The sequence below is a fragment of the Phyllostomus discolor genome, chromosome 3, assembly GCF_004126475.2.
Source record: "Phyllostomus discolor isolate MPI-MPIP mPhyDis1 chromosome 3, mPhyDis1.pri.v3, whole genome shotgun sequence".
Lineage (NCBI taxonomy): Eukaryota > Metazoa > Chordata > Mammalia > Chiroptera > Phyllostomidae > Phyllostomus > Phyllostomus discolor.
In genome coordinates this window covers 108221433-108241711 of record NC_040905.2, presented here as the reverse complement: position 1 = coordinate 108241711, position 20279 = coordinate 108221433, and the positions used below count along the sequence as shown (strand labels likewise).

Here is a 20279-nt window from a genome sequence, read left to right as displayed (position 1 = left end):
TGATGGGCATTTGGGACACTTCATCTTTTTGCTATTCTACTGTCCTTATACACATTTGTGTGCGAGGTTGTAGTGTTCTTGTAAACATCTGTGTCAAACCCAGAGGGCCCCACCGGGACCTGACTGTGCTGGCACCCTGATCTTGGACCTACAACATCTAGAACTGCAAGAACCAAGTTTCTATTGTTTACAAACCACACGGTCTATGACATCTGTTAGAGCAGTCCAAAGGGATAGATAATGGTGCATTTGTTTGAGTGCCTTTCATATAGATAATGTTTATTGTTTTATTCTTGCCACTATTCATTTCAACTTTCATATTGTCCCACACTTGACTAGTGAAAACTCCTTTGTAATTTCATTTTTAAATAAATTTCTAAATGTACAAGTAAAACGATGCATCTCTTTAAAAATTAAACTAAGCCTTCTTGGACCTACTCCCAAGAAGAAACTGTCAGTTTGAAGTCATCTTTCCAGACTTTTCTCTGAGCATTTACATAATATGCATGTCCTGAGAAAACATAGTGTTTGGTGAGGTTTTTTCTCTTATGTAACTGATATTCTACAGTATTATGACACTAACTTGGTCTTTAAAAAAATCTAACAATATGATATAGTAAAATTAATGAAATTGGTGGGGTCTTTAAAATACACCACATATTGTCAGACCAGTTGTACCTGGAACTTACCATGTGTTTTATCTCCCTCATTCCCACAACACTTCAAGGTAGGTATTATAATTAATACTTGAAAAATTAGAAAATTAAATTTCAGAAAAGTAAGGTAACCTGCCCAAGTACCTAGCACATGAAAAGCTCTCCACAATTATGTACTGAATGAGTGAATATGATTAATCAGTGCCCAAGCTGGGTCATTTCGGTGTTTGTCCACACAGAACCAGGAACCAGGAAGGCAATCCCTGTGCATTTGTAGCAACTGCTGTTAGAAGCTGGTGTGAGGCCGGGGACAGATTATAATTGCCTGCCTTCAGTAATCCTAGGGGAAGAGCTCTCTCTCCAGGACAAAAATCTTCCACGGCTGATTAGGAAAACACATCAACCCTTTGGTAAACATACAACATTTTACAAAAGAGGCTGTTTTGACTATCCAAGCTAATCGTAATCACCTGATAGCAAATTTCCTGCAAGCTGGCTTCTTGACACACATCTAGCAGTTTGTCCACCTTCCCTCAGTTGCATACATGATGTCATTATCCCAGGTGGTCGTGGTAATGTACGTGCCAGCATTGTGTTAACACCATAACCCTTGCATCTCCAAGCCTTGGAGGAGACTGTCAGAGCAAGACAACTGCTTGCACTGCTAAAAAAAGCCTTTCACTCTAAGACTCCATTCAACAGACTCACTGGGAGGCTTCTGAGACCTGAGTCTGTATCCCAGCTCTGCCGCTCAAGGCTCGGTGACTTTGAGTAAGAGGCACTTTACCTCTCTGAACCTCAGGAGTGATTGAGTGGATAAAGGAAGAACTTACTGGTGGAGGGACCAACAGAGTGGCTTGTAAATAACTGTGACTCAGGAATGTATAAAGCCACCTCCCTCCATGCCCTCCCAGCAGCGACTTCCCCTGGGGACAACTGGACCAGGACTACAACAGATTGTCAAGATGGCCAGCTGGCTCTCTGTGTAATGGCAGTTCAGGAAACACAATCTGTTTCCTTAAAAAAAAAATGTGTTGCATGGTCCCCCTATCAAACAACCCCCAACCTGCCACACTTTCGACAGTAACCATGAAATTGACGTTGACTCTCTTTTGTCTGGAAAGAAAAATCCATTTAAAAATAATTAAGACCAAAAAATGCCAGCTGAGGTGCTGTGTGTGTGCACTTGCGCTCACAAATACGTTTTACATCAGTAGCCCTATGTGCTTGGAACTTCACTTGAAGTAAAACATTTGTATCGGATTTCATTTCCTATTAGTCTCCAATTAAGACTGAGATTCTTAATTCGCCAGGACTGAGGACGTGATGAATAGATGAATGAATGAAATAACTACCAGCTATTATTAATAATGGATGACTACAATAATAAATAGCTGGTTAAAGGCACATGCTTTAAAGCCCTTTTACCCAAATTGGAATCAAAGCCTCTACACTGAGCAGTCGGGTGACGTCGGACGAGTTATCTCACGGCCTCCCACACTCAGACCCGGCTCATCCAGGGAGGCCACCCCAGCTAACGCGGGCAAGTAAGAACTGCATCTCCTTCAAGCACAGAGCTAGGCTGCACCTGCGGGCTGCAGTCCCGGCCGGAAAGCGCGGTAGGAGTAAGTAGGCGTGGTCAGGCGGTCAGACGCACGCAGAGAGGGCGGGGCTACGCCTGCGCAGACCTTCTTCCATGGCTGCTGTCTGACCCTTGTGGCAAGGTGGAGTGGGACTCCGGGTTGCGGCCGGTAGTGGGTAAGCTCCGTGGAGGCAGCGGGACGGGTTACACAGCAAGCGTTGGAGGAGGGGCGGGGCGGAGGGCGCATTCTCCCGGCACCAAGCCCGGTCTTGAAGGCCTGCCACGGACCTGAAGCCCAACTCCTCACAGTCTCAGAGCGAGTGCAAGTGACAAGCTGTTGATCATCATTGAATCGATCTAACCAGTGAGTATATGGTTGTTTATATGCTCTACCTTCAACTTTTCTGACTCCTTGAAAATCTTCATTATAAAGTTTGAGAATATTAAAAAGGAAGGAAAACTTCATACCATAAATAAGAGACTACCATGAAAATAAACACAGCACAAACAAATAGCACAATTCTAGCTAGATTCTATTCCCTTGCCCAGGCTCAGAGACGTTCTCCTTTAGGAAGAATTACAAGAATTGAGGAGGAAAGCACTTGCCCCAGGTGATACAAAGCTATTTACCACCTGGCTGGGGTGTGTTTACTGTACACTACCTCCCTTGGTCCTTGCTGTCCTGAAGACCTGTTGTCGTCTCTCAGGTGTTGCTGTTCTGTGATTAATTTGGAACCCGGGCCATGGTAGCTGGCTCCCACCCCAACCATGGATGAGGTCACCTTCAAAAGTGACACTGTGCTCTCAGACGTCCACCTCTACACCCCCAACCAGAGACACCTCATGGTGCGGCTGAACAGCACAGGGCAGCCTGGTAAGGTCCTGGTGTGTGTGGAGGGACCCAGCACCCTGTGGATCCCATTTTGTTTTCCTATACTCATTTTGTGGGGAAAGACTGGGAAGACTGGATTAACTGTTACTGTCACATCACTTCTTAAGTGCCTTTCTTTCATTGAGTAAACTGCTTTACCGAGTCCCTACTTTTTGGCAGGCCCAAGACTTGATGCTAGAAAAGCAAAAGTGAATGGGTAGAGCTCTGCCTCAGGGAGCCTGAAGTCCTAAAGGGAGAAAGGACATTGGGGCCCCATCTGCCCACATCCCTCCATCCCCACTGCCCGAGTCCAGCGCACTTCATCCCTTGCTGGCTACCTCCAGCACTTCCCACCAGGACTCCCTGGCTTTTGTCCTGTACTCTCCCCCCTCTCATATCCCCAGAAGCCAAGGGGATCTCCTGAAAGTGTAAATCAAATCAAATCACATCACTGCCCTGATTTAGACCCTCCAGTGGCTTCCCCTTGCTCTTGTAATAAAATCAGGCACCTCAGCTTGGCCTGTAAGGCCCGGCTCAAACCAGCCCTTGCCTGTGTGTCCACAGTTATTTTCCTCTTCGTTACCTCTCTGTGGCCACTTTCTGCTCCTTTCTGCCCCCTACACACTGCACACATCTTCATCCCTCAGTGCCTCTGCTTTTGCTGTTCACTGACCAGAATATCTTTCCTCATAGCCCTAGCTCCTGAGATGTCATGTCAGACAGGCCCTCCCTGGTCACCCTCCCTAACTACAGTCACCATGTATTAGCTTGTCATTCTGATGTGACTAATAATTCCCTTTCCTTCATGTCTCAAGTTGGATTCCTAGATTCTAGAAGCTGAGGCTCAGAAAAGAACAGATAAGTGACTTGCACAGGGTCAGACAGCCTGGGAAAATGGAGGACTCCAGCGTAGGACTGTCCACTCAAGTCCTTGTACCCCCTACCTCCAGCCCTCCTTTCCTGGCACACATACTCTTACTGACACTTTCCTGGCCAACAGATGGCGAAGGATACTTGGTATCCTTGTCCTGTCCTGCACACCTTAAGAAGCAGAGTATTGTGGTGAGAAGGGCATCAGCTTAGGAGCTGAGCAAACTAGGTTTGAGTCTTACCTCAGCCTCAGCCACCTTCAAAGTTGTGTAGTTTTGTCAGCTCACTTAACTTCTAAGCCTCAGTGTAGAGACTTCATAGCAACTGTGAGGATTCAATGAGATAATGTGGGCCGAGTGCCTACACTGTATATGCTCATCAAGTGGAAGCTGCTATCTCTGGTGGTTGTGGCTGCTTTGGTGGCCCTGGTGTCATGGCTGAATCAAACGGCCTCTCCTGCTGGTATTAGTATGTCTCCATCTGCCTTTAAAACTCATTTTCAGAAATCAAGTTTTCTGAAAGGAGAAGAGAAAAAAAGACAGCTGGAAATATTCTCCTTTTGTGTTTTGTCTTGCAGTTTTTCTGTCCCATTTCAAGCTTGTGTGGAGCCAAGATTCCCAGATAGACTCAGGGACTGAGGGTGGCAATTACAGAGATGTTCCCACAGAGGAGACTCTGGCTGGGACAGGCAGCCCTGGGTCCCCTCCTGGGGGTAGCTGCAGCACTGAGGGTTTTCCCCTCCAGGCCAGCACTGATGCCACTGGCCAGGAAGGGGCAGGAGCTCAACTGGATGAAGATGGGGATTTGGACGTTGTGAGAAGACCGCGAGCTGCCTCTGATTCTGAGCCAGCATGGTGTCCAAGAGACAAGGTACATCCGGTGATTCTAACGCAGGGAGAAGATGACATCCTGGGAGATGCCACACAGGAGAACAGCACCTACGATATCATCAGAATAGGTAAATATAGGTCTTGTTAGTCTGCCACTAAGACAGCACTGCTGTGTTGCTCAGGTCACAGTGTGTTCAGGCATTGGCACTGTGTTTAGGCCCGGGCCAGGGTATTGCAGCCAGTAGTCATCACCTCCTCCAGGAAGCCATGCTAGTGGTGTGGGTCAGGGATAAAGGGTGTGGAACGCTCAGCCAGCCTGGCTGGCAATAGGGACCCATGAGAGATTCTGGAGCTAGAGTATGACAGAGGGACAGGGTGGTAGATCTCAAATTAATCTGGAGGAGTCTTGTGGGCCAGTCAGATGGACCAGAAACTGGGAGCTAGGAGCCAGATGAGGAAGGAGAGGTGACAAAGAAGCAGGAAAAGAAGGGAAGGAAAGGCATCAGCAGGTGGGGTCAAGAGTATCCACCACCCAGGCATAGGGGTGGAGCAGAGGGGTTTGGTGTCACCAGAATTTCAGATCCCTAGAAATGCCAGGAGTGATACCACCTGTCGTGTTCTGGTATTTTACCTATATCATCTCACAGATTCTTTACAGCCCCCTCTGACAGGGAGTACAGATGAGGAAGTGAAAAACCCAAGGCCATGGCACTTGGCGGTGAGGAAGGTTCTGAATCCATGTGATCTGTCTCGACAGCCAGGACTCTTGTCACCCCAGCACTGCTTATTTTGGGGAAAGGAGCTCTGGTTTGAGTCTTCAGTGAGAACTTGTACACTGACCTGGGTTCGGGGCATGGAGTCCACTGAGGCACTCTCAAAAACAGACAGAATAGCAGCTCTGATCTCCATCTGCCCATCTGTTGAATGGGCAGTTATTGAGGGCCTGCTGGCACCAGGCAGGCTGTGTTCGAGACCACTCCAGTGGGACGTGTGGTATCCTTGTCCTGCTGGTACCAGCAAGTACCAGGCACGGAATTCACATCAGAACCTTGTTCCATGGATTATCTCTGATGCTCACAGCCTTCCCCGTGATGAGTATTCCCATTTCCCAGAGGAGGGAACAGAGGCTCAGATGCTAAGAAATTTATCCGAGCCACGACTCACACCCAGGTCTGTCTGACACCACAGCCCACATTTTTACCCACATCATGTGATCAGAACATTGCAAATTTCTGTTCTCAGGGCAGGGGTGGGGGTGTCAATGGTGGCTCATTTCACTCTCAGCCCTCACTTGGCCTCCCCGAGGAGGGGAGGAGCAGACCTGGTTATTTCATGAGTCTTTGGCCTCTGGTGTGCATGTAATTAATGTTCTGGGGATTTACTATGCTGCAAGCTAAGAATAAAGTCCCACGGGAAAGGACTGATGTGTGGCCTGCTTCCCAGCTGCCACTGTCCCTGTCTCCTGGTGCCTGAAAGTTCACTTTCTTTTTCAGCTCACTGTCAGTCGGTCCCTACTTGCCCTGAGGGTGGAGAGTGGAAATGTAATCCAAGTTCTTGAGCTTAAATGTAACTCGTAATTATTTCACCTGCTGCCATAGCACTGTGACACAGGAGACAGGGTCTTAGACTCCGGTATCTTGCAGAGCTGGGTTTTGAACTGACCTCTGCCCCTCACAGGCCAGGTGACCTTGAGCAAGTGTCTTGCCCACCCAGAACCTCAGTTTTTGCACCTGTGAAATGGCCTTCCTGGCTTTTGGTGATAATTTACTAAATAATGCCCAGAAAGTGCCTAGTATGGGGCCTGGCACAGGGTGCATGCTAAACAGATGTCACTCTCCTGACCATCATTTTTCTGTGAGCCGTGAACAAAGTCATTATCAGGTTATGGGCTCATTTGAGAAACTGATTTTAAAAAAGAAAAAAAAACTTCCCTGGGGAAGGAGAATCTGTTTTCCAAAGGATTATCAAAAACCTAAAAAGTGTATTCATGGGCCTGCTAGGAAGCCACAGACCCAATGTCCAAAGTAAATTATGATCAGTTTCCCTCATTTTATAGATATGGGAACTGAGACCCAAAGAGAACTCTGAAGGGGAAGGGCTGAAACTCAGGCTATTGGATGCCAAGTGCCTTCTCCACTGGCTGTGTGAACTGGGCAAGTCCTTCAACCTCTCAGAGTTCAATTTCTTTGTAAAATGCATATAAACCTGCTCTGGCTGTGAGGAGCTAAGTAAGAGAGATGGCATGTATAAGGCTTTTATCTCAGTGCCTGGCACATAATAGGTGTTCAATAAATGTGAGATACTGTGAGCCTTAATGCTTGGGAACTGATTTGAGCAGGGAAAAGGGAGACTGGCTGAGGAAGCAAGTTTGGTTTCCAGCAGGTCTGGAGACTACCCTCACAGTGGCAGGATCCAGATCAGATTCTAAAACAATTTGTCTCACTGCATTAGCTAACCCTTGCGTTTCTCATGGCTGTGTTCATCAGGCTGGGCTTTTCTGTCCTTATAATGCTACCAGAATTATTTAGTATAAACTGTGACTTTCCACTGGAGCAGGAGTGCTGCCCCTGCCCCAGCCCAGGTTAGGGAGACAATTAAGCTCATGGATGAGGTGGTGATGTTATTTCGGTATTTTGTTAAAAAAACAAACTGTGGCTCTGGCTCTGAGGAATTCAGTAACTCAGGTCACCCAGCTAGAATGTGACAAAACCTGTTCCCACACAGGTCCGTCTGAGCCCAGTCCCTGTAAAGGGAATCAACCCCTTGAATACAGCCAGAAGGCAAAACAATGTCCATAAAACTCCTTGGAGAAAATGACCATGTTTGACCGAGATCCTGGGGTTGGGGAGCAGAGGACACCAAGGACACTGGGCCAGGCAGACTTGAGGGAGAGAAAGGAAGACAGCAGGAGGCCACATGAAGGGAGTGTGTAGGGGCTGCAGGTCTGGAGAAGACAGATGGGACAGGGGCGGGGCAGCTGACACTGACGGTCTGGAGAAGGACTGTAAAAGCGAGGACCCGAGAGGCCTCTTTACTTGTCCCTGACCCCAACACACAAGCCTTCAGCCTGCAAGGTGAGTCCCTGTGTTTTAAACCGTGTCCCTGGCACCCAGTCAGGTCCTTCCCCACTGAAAAAGGAGCATCTCTCCCTTCTGGAGGGAGAGGAAGGTGAACAGCAGGCAATCTGACTTGAACTCCCGTGTCTTCCATTTGCCGGCTCTGTGACCTGGGGTGGCCTGCTCCATTTCTCCAGCCTTGTTTCCTCATCTTTAAGCCAGCACCTCAGCCTGTTTCATTGGGTGGTTTTGAAGGCTAAGTGGAATCTTACTGGCAAAGCATTTAGCACAGTGTCTGGCTCGGAGAAGGTGCAGTTTCCCTGTAACTTTTACAGTCATAATGCCAAGCCTCAGCCAGTCTCAGTGTCTTTATCTGTGAAACAAGGTGGTGATAACTACCACTGATCTTCACCACGGCCGTGGTGAAGATCAGGTAAAGTAAAATCCCCACAGCCCAGGCCTGGCTCAGGGAGGTGTCCATCCAGTAAGTGCCCTGTGAGAGACTCAGTGCTGGTATTTCGATGGAAATTTTGCTTTAGTTTCAAACCAAGTGGGTACATGTTGGGCTTTAGCAATCTGAAGTCCTGAAAGCGTGTTTTTACTAAAAGTGGCTTCTTCCAAACCACAGTGTCAAAACCAGCCAAGATGCTGTGGGCAGTGCATTAAGCACCTTTTATGCAGGGATCAGACTCTAAGTCTGCTTGGAGGACAGAAATCTCTCATCAGATTTGTTCTGGAGTAACCCTCAGAGCAGGGGCCTGGGTCCCCAGGAGGATTGCATGCAACCAGTTTCTCACTTGGCCTGGGGACAGACAGCAGCTGCTGCAGGTGAGCACCCAACTGAGCAGTTAGCTTAAGTCCTGGATCTCAGTCGAAGAAACAGCATTCATCTGTAAACATGGCAGCTCCCTTACCACCAAGAGGTGCTCATACCTTAAGTGCTTAAGGGGACCAAAAACAAATAAGGGACGTGCAGACTGCCCATCTCACCTCCTAGGGCAGACCCTCATGGAGGGGAGCATCACCCACTTCCAACTTTGCTGTCTCCTCCCCTTCCTAGGTCCCTCAGTCCCTCCTCCTGTTCATTGTGAGCTTGTGGTTGATTCTTGAAAGTCCAGTAAGCATGCGAAGCTACCCTGCTATGCATGTGTTGTGTGTTTAAGTTTGATAGCCATCACCATCTCACTTAAAAATGTAAGAGCCAGTTCTTATTTAATAGCAAAAGTGCTTTCCATCATTCCTTTTTCTCCTTGGTCTCATTTCTATTCTCTTCTCCCAACTGCCTCCACCAGATTTTATCCAAACATATTTTGTGCTTCAGAATACTTTTTGTATACTTCTTTTCACCTAAAAAAGGATACACAACTCAGAGCTTATTTTGTTAACTTCTCTTGTGGTTCAAAGTGTAAGGAAATATTTTGGGATGAGTTGTGTTTGTTATAAGCATACCATTGATCACAACATAAATGTGCCAATTTTAGTAGGCAGTTATTAAACATAAAAAGAGGAATGTGGGCATGCACTGTTTGATTAGGTTGGCTTGTTGTGACTCTGGTCTTCAGACTGTGGGGCAGAGAGATCCAGCTATCTGAGAGCGAGTCCTGGCGCCTGCCTGTGCGTGATGCTCAGATGTCGCCTCCCAACTGGTAGCACAGCCTGAGTTTCTGCTGCTCCTTAGATACTCGACCCCAGTGCCCATCCCACCGTGCCTGCAGTTTGCCATGCTCCTCATCTATGTTATGTCCATCCCCATTTTCACAGTGGCCCTTTCTCTTTTGATTTCTATCCTGTCTAGAACACACCATGGCCACGCCCCTGGATGATGTTGGCAAGCAGGTGGGTAGGTCTCATCCACTTCCCGTGACCCTGAAGGGTCTCCCGAGAGCCTCACATTGCCTGTCATTCTTTGTCCGTCTCCCCCCAGGTATGGCGTGGTGCCCTGTTCCTGGCTGACTACATCCTGTTCCACTGGGACGTTTTCCAGGGACGTACTGTGCTGGAGCTCGGGGCAGGCACGGGGTTCACCAGCATCATCGCAGCCACGGTGGCACACACCGTGTATTGTACAGGTAATGCCCACAACCTCCGCCTCAGGGGAAGTCATCTCTTCACAAAGCATGTACTGACTGTAAAAAGTGAGTTTGAAATGGAAATGGGACGTTGGCTGCTAGTGATTTTGCTATCCTGATCCATGGTTTTCTCCACCCTCCATTCTCCACTGTTTTCTCAAAGTCAGAATGACCCAACAACACCCAGTCCTTGGTGGCCGGTCACAGCACCCACTTCTGGTGCCAGCAGCTCTGCTGGGGTACCTCTGATCACACCCCCACGAAAGAACAAACATCTCAAAAAACACAAGGAATGTGCCTTTTGTAAGGCTTAAAAACAAGCTTGTTGTTTTTTCCAGATTATAGAAACTTCGCTTACTCTTAGTGGAAAACTTATGGAGAACAGCAAATAGAAATAACTCATAATTTTACAATTCCCCAATTCAGTCGAGTATATGCAGTTTATTGAGCACCTACTATGTGCTGGCCATGGTTCTAGATGCAGGAGATCCAGGAATGAATAAAACAAATCAGGTTGTTGTCCTTGGAGAGCATGTTTTAGAATCCATATTTTGACTATATTTCTTTCATAATCTTTTTTCTTTTCCTTAGTGTGCACATACTCCCAAACAATAGCTGCTGTCAGACTGGGTGTATTCAGTGCTGTATCCTCCAAAAATAGAAACATTTTTGAGAGTATTTTCCTGTGTCATTGAAAATTATTTATGAATAGGATTTTAATAACCAAGTAATGTTTCTTTTCTTTTTCCCATTTTTCTTTGGGTGGGCATTTTGGCTGTCCCCAGGGTATTTTTGTTTGATTGGCGTTTGTCAGTTGCACTGCAGTGAGCACCTTTGTTCATTGTTAGACAAGGTTCCTAGGAGTGAGTGCGACCTTTCTTAAGTTTTTGATCCATATTGCCAACTGATTTCCTTTTTAATTTTTAATTTTGAAGTAACATTAGACTCACCAGAAGATGCTGAAAGAGTGCAGAAAATACAATGTACCCTTCCCCAGCTGCCTTCAATAGAAACATCTTACATAACCATACTTGATGAAAACCAGTAAACTGACATGAGCGTGGTACCATCACCTAAATTCCAAACTTCCCAGCGTGCTCTTATAGGAAGAGTGCTAACAGTTTATGAGACAGTTTATCTCATCAGGGAAGTATTAGTATTATGTTTACATCTTTAATATGTACTAGTCAAAAATGGTGTCTTCTGAGGGGGTTTGCATTTCGTTGATTCTTAGTTCACATTTTCCAGGCCTGATCCTGAGATAGGAAGGAGGAAGCCAGGGATCACCTGTGCTTCAGGCATACTTTTCAGATATCCTGAGTTAACTACTGTTAGGAGCCTGCAGGCAACCACCCTGTTTGATGCTCCTTGACAATTTCATGTAGCTTGCCAGTGAGCCCTTCTCAGAGACAAACAGCAGTGCAACACAAAAGAGCTGTGTTCTATGCCTAATGCCTAAATAGCAGGATAAAATCAAGTTGTCTTATCCCAGAGAGCAATTTACCAACACAAAGAAGATAACATGCACTTGGATGGCACGTTATGGTTAGTAAAGCCTTTCATGTACATCAGTACCTGCTCGTAACTTCACAGTGACCCTGGGCAGTTGCCAGAGAATGTGTTACCATCTCTTTGTCCAAATGGATAGACTGAGGCTAAGATCAAATGGCAGGCCAAGGTCATATGCAATAAGGGGTAGGGGAACAGCCCCAGGGCTCCACAGCTCCCACCTCCACTCAGTCAGACCTGCCACTCTCACCTGTTTCATATGTTAGAATCCCACACAAGATCTGTTTTGACAGAACTATCATAGAGGCTTAAAAACTTCTGAATCAGTCATGTGCTGTCAGGCACACACCATCAATATTCTCTTCACCCAGTGGCCCAGGAGAAGGGACAGATGTGTCCCCTTGTGAGCAGGGAACTGTCCCTCTTTACCAGGCTCTGCATGGTCCCTGGGATAGAGACAGCGGGTGGGATGGGGACATCACAGCCACAGTAGACAGGCAGGTGTCATTAACAAGACTTTTCTGTACCTTCCACACATACGTTCTCTTAATTAAAAATTAATTTTTTGGAAAAGCACTCTCCCTTCTATCTCCCCTCACCCCCTACAGCAAGGATTCACTGCACTGCAACTCAGTCCTGCTGAAATGATAGGACTCCCCACCAGGTCAGAATAGCAGGTGGCTGGGGGAAGTTGCAGTGACAGTGAATCATGCACGGGAGAGCATGCCTCCAGCCTGTTTGAAACTGCTCTGCATATCCAGTAATCACAGCCAGACACCCTTCTAACTCTGGTCAGTTTTCTGTGGTGTCAAAGAGTGGGCCTAGATTTGAAGTCAGAGGTAACCTGAGTTGAGATCCCAGCCCTCGCTCTTAGCAGTTCCATGACTTTCCTTGAGTCTCTTCCTCTGTGAGATGGGAACCATGATAGCAGGTCATGGGGTCATTAGAAACACTTGGGGTGGGTTGGGAGAAGTGCCATGCAGGTTCATAACCTCACAAAATGTAGAAAAGGGGAGCTCTTGCCCTTCCCTCTGGCATGCACAGTGTCTCCACTAGAATGATCATCTCTTATTTAAAGAGGAATTGATGAGAAAGAGCCTTCAGGTGAACATGTTTTTGCACATTTCCATCATCATGGTATTGATACCAGCTCTCTCCAGGCAAAAATTCAGAGATAAAAGTGTCGTAATGGCTGATGCTTTATGTCACGCCCTTCTGTCATTCCAGATGTCGGTGCAGATCTCTTAGCCATGTGCCAGCGAAATGTTGCCTTCAACAGCCACCTGGCTGCCTCTGGAGGTGAGGCCCAGCAGGTCTTCCACTTGGGAGGGAGGTGTCTTTTGGCAAGTGGGACAAATAGCCAGGATTGTGACCCTGAGAGATGGTGTTCCTCCTGCTTCCCTCTACACCAAGATGAATGCAAGGAGCAGACATAGTCTTAGCTTCTCGGAGCTTCAGATCCTACACAATTCTCTCCTGGCATCATCTCCCCTTCCCACACCCACTGCCACATCCTGCTTCAGCCCTCTCCCTCCTGGACATCGCAGTGATCCCCTACCCAATCACCCAGCTCCCTGTCTGACCACACTGCCCTCCACGTAGCAGCCAGGGTGACCTCTCTAGATGCAAGCCTGACCCCTTCAAGGGGTGAAGTCCGAGCTCTCCCTCTGTCTCTCAAACCTCCTAGTCCAGCCCCTGCTTGCTTTTCCTGCTTCCTCTCCTAACAGTCCTGCTCCAGCTCTGCATCCAGTGAACCTAGGACTCATTTCACAAGCTCTTCCCTCTGTCTGGAATGTCTCCCCTGCCCTACCAACCTCTCGATCTTCAGGTTCTGCACCACCTGTAGAAATATGCTTATGTGCTATATGCCGGCAGCCAGCTCCTCACCAGACTGCTTGTTAAGACCTTCTACCTCTGAGCAACCTGGGGCACTTTTCCAGATTCAAATCAGGTCATTCCAGCTACCAGACTTAGAGAGATTTCCCATTGTTCTCTGAGCACAGACTGAATTCCTTTGTTTGTCTGAGATCCTGCAGGGTCTGGCTCTGCCTGTCTGTAGCCCCTCACACAAGTGGTTCCTCCACTCCAGCCATCATGGCCTTGTTGGAGGTTCCCCTTCCCTTGGGTCCTGTGCAGTTGCTGTTCCCTCTGCCTGGAATGGTCTTATCTCCCTCTTCGTCCTGTTGGTTCCTGATTATGCTTAGGTCTCCAGAACTCTACATGTGGTCACAGCCCTGTAACAGACCCTCATGACACCTTGAACCATTGCATTTGAAATTTGTTTATGTGACTGGTTGATTGGTGTCTGCCATCCTGTTAGACCACATGCTCAGTGAGGGCAGGGGCCCTGTCTGCGAGCCCAACCACTGGGCTGTTTGTTGAATGCCCAGTGTGTATGTAGGACTCAGGAAGGAAGAAGCAGGTGTGAATTGCCTTCTCTGAGCCTTTCCTGACAACCCCCCCCCAATCTGACATGAACTCCTCTCTCCCCCATGCACCTGACACATCCCTTTAACATTGCCATGACCAGACTGCCTTGTCTGTGTCTGCTTACTTGCCAGTCTCTCAGCTGTGGACCCCAAGGATGGGTACATGTCTCATAAATCTTTGTATTCCTTGTGTCTGACATAGGACCTAATACTTAGCACTCAAAAAATGCTGGATGGATGGACAGTTGGTTGGGTAGAAGACAGAGAGGATACATACAGATGAGTGGGAAGAATGGGAAGATGGATGGGTGGGAAGGAGTGAGGGAAGATAGCAGGAGGGTGAGAGGATGGATGATGGACGGACGGATGGATTTCGGTCTACAGTGTGAAGTTTCTCTTTTTTCCTGATTGTTCGTAGAGTTTGGGAAGTTGTTTGTTTATATTTTACAGGCAATGTAGTTAAGGTCAGAGAACTGGACTGGCTGAAAGACAACCTCTGCACAGGTACGTGTCTTCCTCTCACATCCCTTTTGATTCAGTGGTTCCTGGTAATATCTCAAGGCCATTGGCCCTGTGGCCTTGACTGACAGCAGAGTCCCAGCTGCTGCTACAACTCACTGTAATTTCTCTCCATCAGCCGAAAGTGACAGGTGTCATTCTTGGGCACCTACTGCATGCTGGACACTTGCATTCATGCTATTCAGACCTCACAGTGTCACTATACAGTAGCTACGATAATCCTTGAATAATGAGTGAACATTGATGCTCGGGGTAAATGCCTGCCCAGGGCTACACAGCTGGTACTTGGCAGGGTCAGGGTGTGAACTCAAGTCTCAGACACCAGGGCTTGGACCACTTCTCTGCAAACAGTGGTGCCGGGCAACCACCCGCACTTGATGTCCTGCCCTCTGCCCACAGCAGGGAGCTAGCCACATGGCTCTAGGGCCCTGGGTGAGGGTTTTCTAAATTCCTTATACAAACTGTTTCACACCTGTACGCTTGCTCTTTCTTTGCATGAAAACTTCTTAAACATGTAAGACATCAGATGGGGAAGATCATTGTTTGTTGAATTCCTGTCACTTACCAACCATGTAGCATATCTTAGGTCCTGTCAGCTCCCCAGCCATCCTCTGAGGAAACCATTCTAGTATGGAGCCTAAAACCCAGATTGGTCAGGGGTCAGGAGCCATGGACACAGGTACAGATCATGTTCCACACAGGCTACTAGAAAGACAAAGGGTGAGACCAAAATCTGCCTGCCCCTCACTGACTGTGGCCGCCCTCTAGCAGAAAGGGTACCTCTTTCACTGTAGGTCTCTGCAGGGGCGGTCCTGTCCCTGAAGCTGGGCCCTGGGGTTTGGGGCTGCCTGGCCGTGCCCACCACACCGAGCAGCCCAACCCCATTTCTTCTCCTGAGGCCCCTTTCAGTCAGTCTCCCAGTGAGAACTGGTGGCCCACAGAAAAAGGAGGGAGCACAGAACATCCTTTTTTCCTTCTTCGCAGATCCTGAAGTCCCCTTCAGCTGGTCAGAAGAGGACATCTCCGACCTGTACAACCACACCACCATAATGCTCGCTGCCGAAGGTAAGAACACCGTCCCCTCTCAGCTGGTGTCATCACCATGTGTAGCCAAGTACAGTGTCCCCACCGCTGCAGAGTTCTCTGCACGTTAGAGGCATCTTTGCCAGATGCCCTGCGCATCTACCTGCAGTTCTGAGGGCTGCTGCTGCCGTGTTTGTAAGAGTTCGGTCCACAGTGCCCGTGGGGGCCTCTGAGGAGTAGATGTCTCTGCTGTCTATATGTTTTCCCTTTGTGCCCTTTCTCTTCCCCGCAGTGTTTTATGACGATGACTTAACTGATGCTCTGTTTGAAACACTCTTCCGGCTCGCTCACAAGATGAAAAACGCCTGCACAGCCATTCTCTCGGTGGAGAAGAGGTGAGCTCCGTGCCGGGGGCCAGGCCAGCGTTCCCGAGAGCCAGGCTCTCACCTTCTGCACGTGTCGGGGCAGTGTCACTCAGTCCCTCAGGACACCTGTTATAGGTCCTTTACATTCAATTTAACCCACATACCAACCCCCACCCCCACCCCTGCCGTGTGGGCACTGCCATTCCCGAGAAGTCCAAGGGACATGAGGGGACCTTCTGGCCCACAGCTAGTCAGTGAGTAGTCGAGGACTTGTGTGCAGGCCCCGCACCAGAGCAGAACCACTGGGCGCCACACTCTGTCAAGGGCCCCTCCTCTTTCTGAACATTTCCTCTGAGATGCCCTCTGTCTCCTTGGGTCTCCCCCAGGTCTCCCTGCTGCAAACACAGCCCCTCCAGGACATTTCTACTTGAATATCCTAAGACATTCGGGCTCCTACTGATGGAGTGTTCCTCTTGTAATAGATGCAGTGCTAGATACTCTGTGCACAACTTTCTCTAGCTTTTCTGAAGGCAATTTGGAATATGTATCAAAAACCGTAAAACTGAACATAATTATTTTTTAAGAATTTTTTAAAGATTTTATTTATTTATTTTTAGAGAGGGAAGGGAAGGAGAAAAAGAGAGAGAGAGAAACATCAATGTGCGGTTGCTGGGGGCCGTGGCCTGCAACCCAGGCATGTACCCTGACTGGGAATCGAACCTGCAACACTTTGGTTCGAAGCCCAAGCTCAATCCACTGAGTTACGCCAGCAAGGGCTGAACAAAATTATTGACCCAGCAACTCAGCATCTATAAATTCAGCTTGTGGAAGTGATCACAGCTCTGCACAAAGCCACCCACTTATTATTTATACCGATAATGTCTAAGACACAGGAAGCAAACACAAGGCCCATGGGCCAAATCCAGCCCTCCACCTTGTTTTATCTGGCCTGGCACCTTGTTTCTACCCAGCAGCAGCGCCAAGTTCTTTGCCCCTAGTTAAGGAGTAGTTACATTTGTACAGTCCTAAAATTACATTTGGCCCTTTGAAGGCAACTGCGAGGCTGATGTGGCCCCTAGTGAAAAAGAGTTGGACACCCCTGCCCTAAGACCCCCTGGAAAGCCCACATGACCATTGGCAACACGTGAACCTCACCTGACTTCTAGTTTTATAGACCAGGAAGGAAAACATTGGGACAGTCAGGGAAAGTTGCATACTGACGAGATATTTAGTGGTAATCATTGGTTATGTTTTAGGCAAAAAGAGCCTTCAAATACAGACGTACGTACAGAAGAAATAACTGTGATGTCTGGCATTTGCTTTTTAATCTAGTGGTGGAAGGGGGCAGAGATGACAGTGGCTGTGAGTTGACAGTGTCTGAAGCTTGGCAGTTCATTATACTATTCTCATTCTTTTTATATCTGATATTTTTCATAATAAAAGATTTTGGAAAGAAAGGGGAGAGGCAAAAAGCTCAAATTTCACATTACTCGGGTCACCCACCAAGGTGTGGAAAAGTGTGAGTGTCCCCACTGGAGATGCTCTGTGAGGACTCAGTTTTGAAGTCGCCCTCCGAAACCTCCCGAACCCCACCAGCTTCCCAACAGCATTCTCTCCGCCCACACAGGTTCTCACAGGCCTCTGCACCTCCCTCTGCCACTGCCCTCTAGCCATTCATCATACAAAGAGTCATGAACAAGCCATGCCCAGACCTGTGCTGGGTGCCAGCGAGGGAGTGAGCAGACACGCACACGGAGCCCAGCCTCAGTTGTTGGTCTGTGTCCACTTCTTGCACCAGTGGTAGCTCCTTAGGGCAGTGGTGTTGCCTGGGGCACATGACTTCACCTCTCCGAGGCTCAGTTTCCACATCTGTGAAATGGAGGTGGTAGCCATGTCCCCCTTCCAGGCTGTCCTACAGATTCGGGGAGGCAGTGCGCATAGAGGCTCAGCACACAGTAAGCACCCAGTGAAAACTCCGTAGCATGTGTGAGATCAGAGGCAGCAGGAAGGCGGGTTGTGAGAGAACAATCAGACCTTCCCAGTGGTGATGGGCAGAATGCTGGCCACTTGTTTGCAGGCTGAACTTCACTCTGAGTCACCTGGATGTCACATGTGAAGCCTATGACCACTTCTACTCCTCCCTGCACCAACTGGAGAAGCACAGGGATGGCCAGCTGCGCTTTACGGTGGAGCCAGTGGAAGCCTCCTTCCCACAGTACCTCGTGTATGAGCGCATCCGGCAGCTGGTAGGTGCCACCGCCTGCCTCAGGGCCACTGCTGCCCTGGCATGACGCTGTTGAGTTGGGCAAAATGCTCTCCTTAGTGAAGCCTATGGTGGGATCTCACCCTGCTTTAATAGTCACCATGCCCAGGGGTGGGCTTGCCAGGTGAATTATCAACTTTGTAGCACGTTCTTTCCCTGTGGGCAGTTGAGACACCAGAGGAAGCAAGCCCGAGGGCGGAAGGTGGTTTGGAGAGCAGGAAGTCAGTGAGAGGCACTTGGTTGGGTTGAAGATCTTGATGCAGGGACTTCTGGTGCTGATGGTCACATCTTCACAGAGGAAAGGTGCTGGCCTTTCAGACTAGGCACCAATGACTCTCCTGACCATGCACAATGGGATCCCACCATATGCCGCCTCTTACGTTATCCTAATAACAATACCTGTGCCAGGTATCATGCTGGGCCCTTTTCATCACTGTCTCAGTTACTACCACAGCAGGTCACTCAGCCAGGGCACAGCAGAGCCACATGACTTCCAAGTGCTATTTTAAACCCAGCCCTTGAGGAAAATTTGAGAAAATTTGAAAAGTCAAAATTACCCTTGAAAATTCTGTAACATTACCAGGAGCTTGATTCATAGAAGTCCAAAGCCCCAGAATTTGTATCTTTTATACTTTTTACCTTTTTGGCTATGGCCTCCCTTTCTCTGGATCTGTGGAGACGTAGGCTTGGCTCTAAGGAGGAAAGGGGAGGAGGAGGCTACACAGGGTCCTCTCTCTCACACTCCTGCTCCCAAAGCAAGCACAGCACGGCACTTGTGTGGTTGCCGCTGCAAGGAGGTGTGTGTGTTCACATGCTGTTGAGTCAGCTCTGACTCCCAGTGACCCTGTGAATGCGTGAGGTCCACGGTGTCCTGTCCTCGAGGGCACTGCTCAGCCCTCCTCATGCCTGTGGCTTCTTTTATGGAGTCAGTCCATCACATCTTTGTCCCTTCTCTTCCTGCTGCCTTCTGTTTTTCCCAGAATTACTGTCTTTTCCAAAGAGCCCCACCCATCAAGATGTGCCCAAAGTAGGACAGCTCAGTTGTGTCATTTTTGCCTCCAGCGATGTGAAAGCCCTGATTTGCTCGAGGATCCACTTGTTCATCTTTCTGGGGGTCCAGACGATTCATAGGGCTTTTCTCCAGCACCTTATTTCAAATGAATCCTATCAGTCTTCTTCCCTGTCCAACTTCCTGCTTCCCTTTATTGCTGTGCTGCCTCTGGGCAGCCTCCCTGCCCAGTACCTTGCTGCTTGTCAGCCTCCCAGTAGACAGCTAACAGAGGATGTGAAGCTTCCACCGATAATCTAGCATGTGGTTGTACCTCCTCACCTGTGGCCAAGAAAATAAACTGCTTCTAAAGTCGGCAGCTGTGGTACATGGCACTCAAGACCTCCCTAAATGGAGAAATTGTGGCGACTTGCTGCCATTCTCTGGTCCATTTTGATCTTGTGGCATCCTGATGCCTCCTGGATGCATGCTGGGCCTTACCCATCCAGCTTCCCTTCCACAGTGAAGCAGAAAGAACAGCCGGAGTGCCCACTCCTGCAGTAGTTTGCATGCTGCCCTTGGCTCACGTGTTTGTTCTTTGCTGATTACATCCCTTTATGAAATTGTGATGCCTCCTTTGTGCATCTGGGGCATCTCTCCTTTCTCTGTTTGCTGCAGGAGCTGTGGAAGATTTTTGTGGAACCAGTAACGTGACCATCATATCTGCAGGCACGGCTCCTCGGCTGTTCTTCTGATAGGTTCTAATAAAATCAAAGGCTCACAGTGTGACGTGCTTGAGATGTTATCATTTTTTAAGTGTAGCAAACATGACCTTTTATGATCCAAGACAGTTTTTTGGAGTCAGTTGCTGCCTCTCAGTAGCAGCCAGAGAACATTAGTGCTCTGGGCTGGAAGTCCATTTGGTTGTGTTTTGGTGCTGCTGACTCGGAGTGTGTTGCAGGATGTGTCCGAGAGCTGCTCAGTCAGGTTGGGCAAGTGTTCTCAGCTTGATTCCCTTTGCACTTTGCTTGGATCAGGGGACCCAGGGCTGTGCCAGTAGCCTTTAGTGGTCCCCTCTGCTAGCTTCTTACAAAGATTGTCACCACAATTATTGTAATAACACCATGAAAATTGAGACGCTGAAGCCTCATTTCCATCACGGCTGCAGTGCTGGTGTCTGTCCCTCTGCGGAGGGCTCTGGGGGGGGAGGAGGCAGGAGCTAGGTGGCACTGTACTCTTGGCAGGTGGC

At 48.5% G+C, this 20279-nt stretch overlaps 1 protein-coding gene across 4 annotated transcripts; it reads left to right on the top strand.

Moving 5' to 3' along the window:
• The first annotated feature begins 2330 nt into the window (after nt 1-2330).
• Nucleotides 2331-19819, top strand: METTL22 (methyltransferase like 22). Of its 4 annotated transcripts, none has more exons than XM_036020946.1 (11): nt 2331-2414; nt 2946-3112; nt 4557-4937; nt 9661-9701; nt 9790-9934; nt 12671-12742; nt 14323-14376; nt 15376-15456; nt 15707-15809; nt 17857-18025; nt 19709-19819. In XM_036020946.1, the coding sequence occupies exons 2-11, from the start codon at nt 3007-3009 to the stop codon at nt 19742-19744; spliced, it is 1188 nt and encodes a 395-aa protein (XP_035876839.1). In that variant the 5' UTR covers nt 2331-2414; nt 2946-3006; the 3' UTR covers nt 19745-19819. The 4 variants fall into 4 exon arrangements, with proteins under 4 accessions (XP_035876839.1, XP_035876840.1, XP_035876841.1 ...); XM_036020947.1 differs by having other exon boundaries at nt 2376-2397; XM_028527737.2 differs by lacking the exon at nt 2331-2414 and adding an exon at nt 2457-2602.
• The last annotated feature ends 460 nt before the right edge of the window (nt 19820-20279 follow it).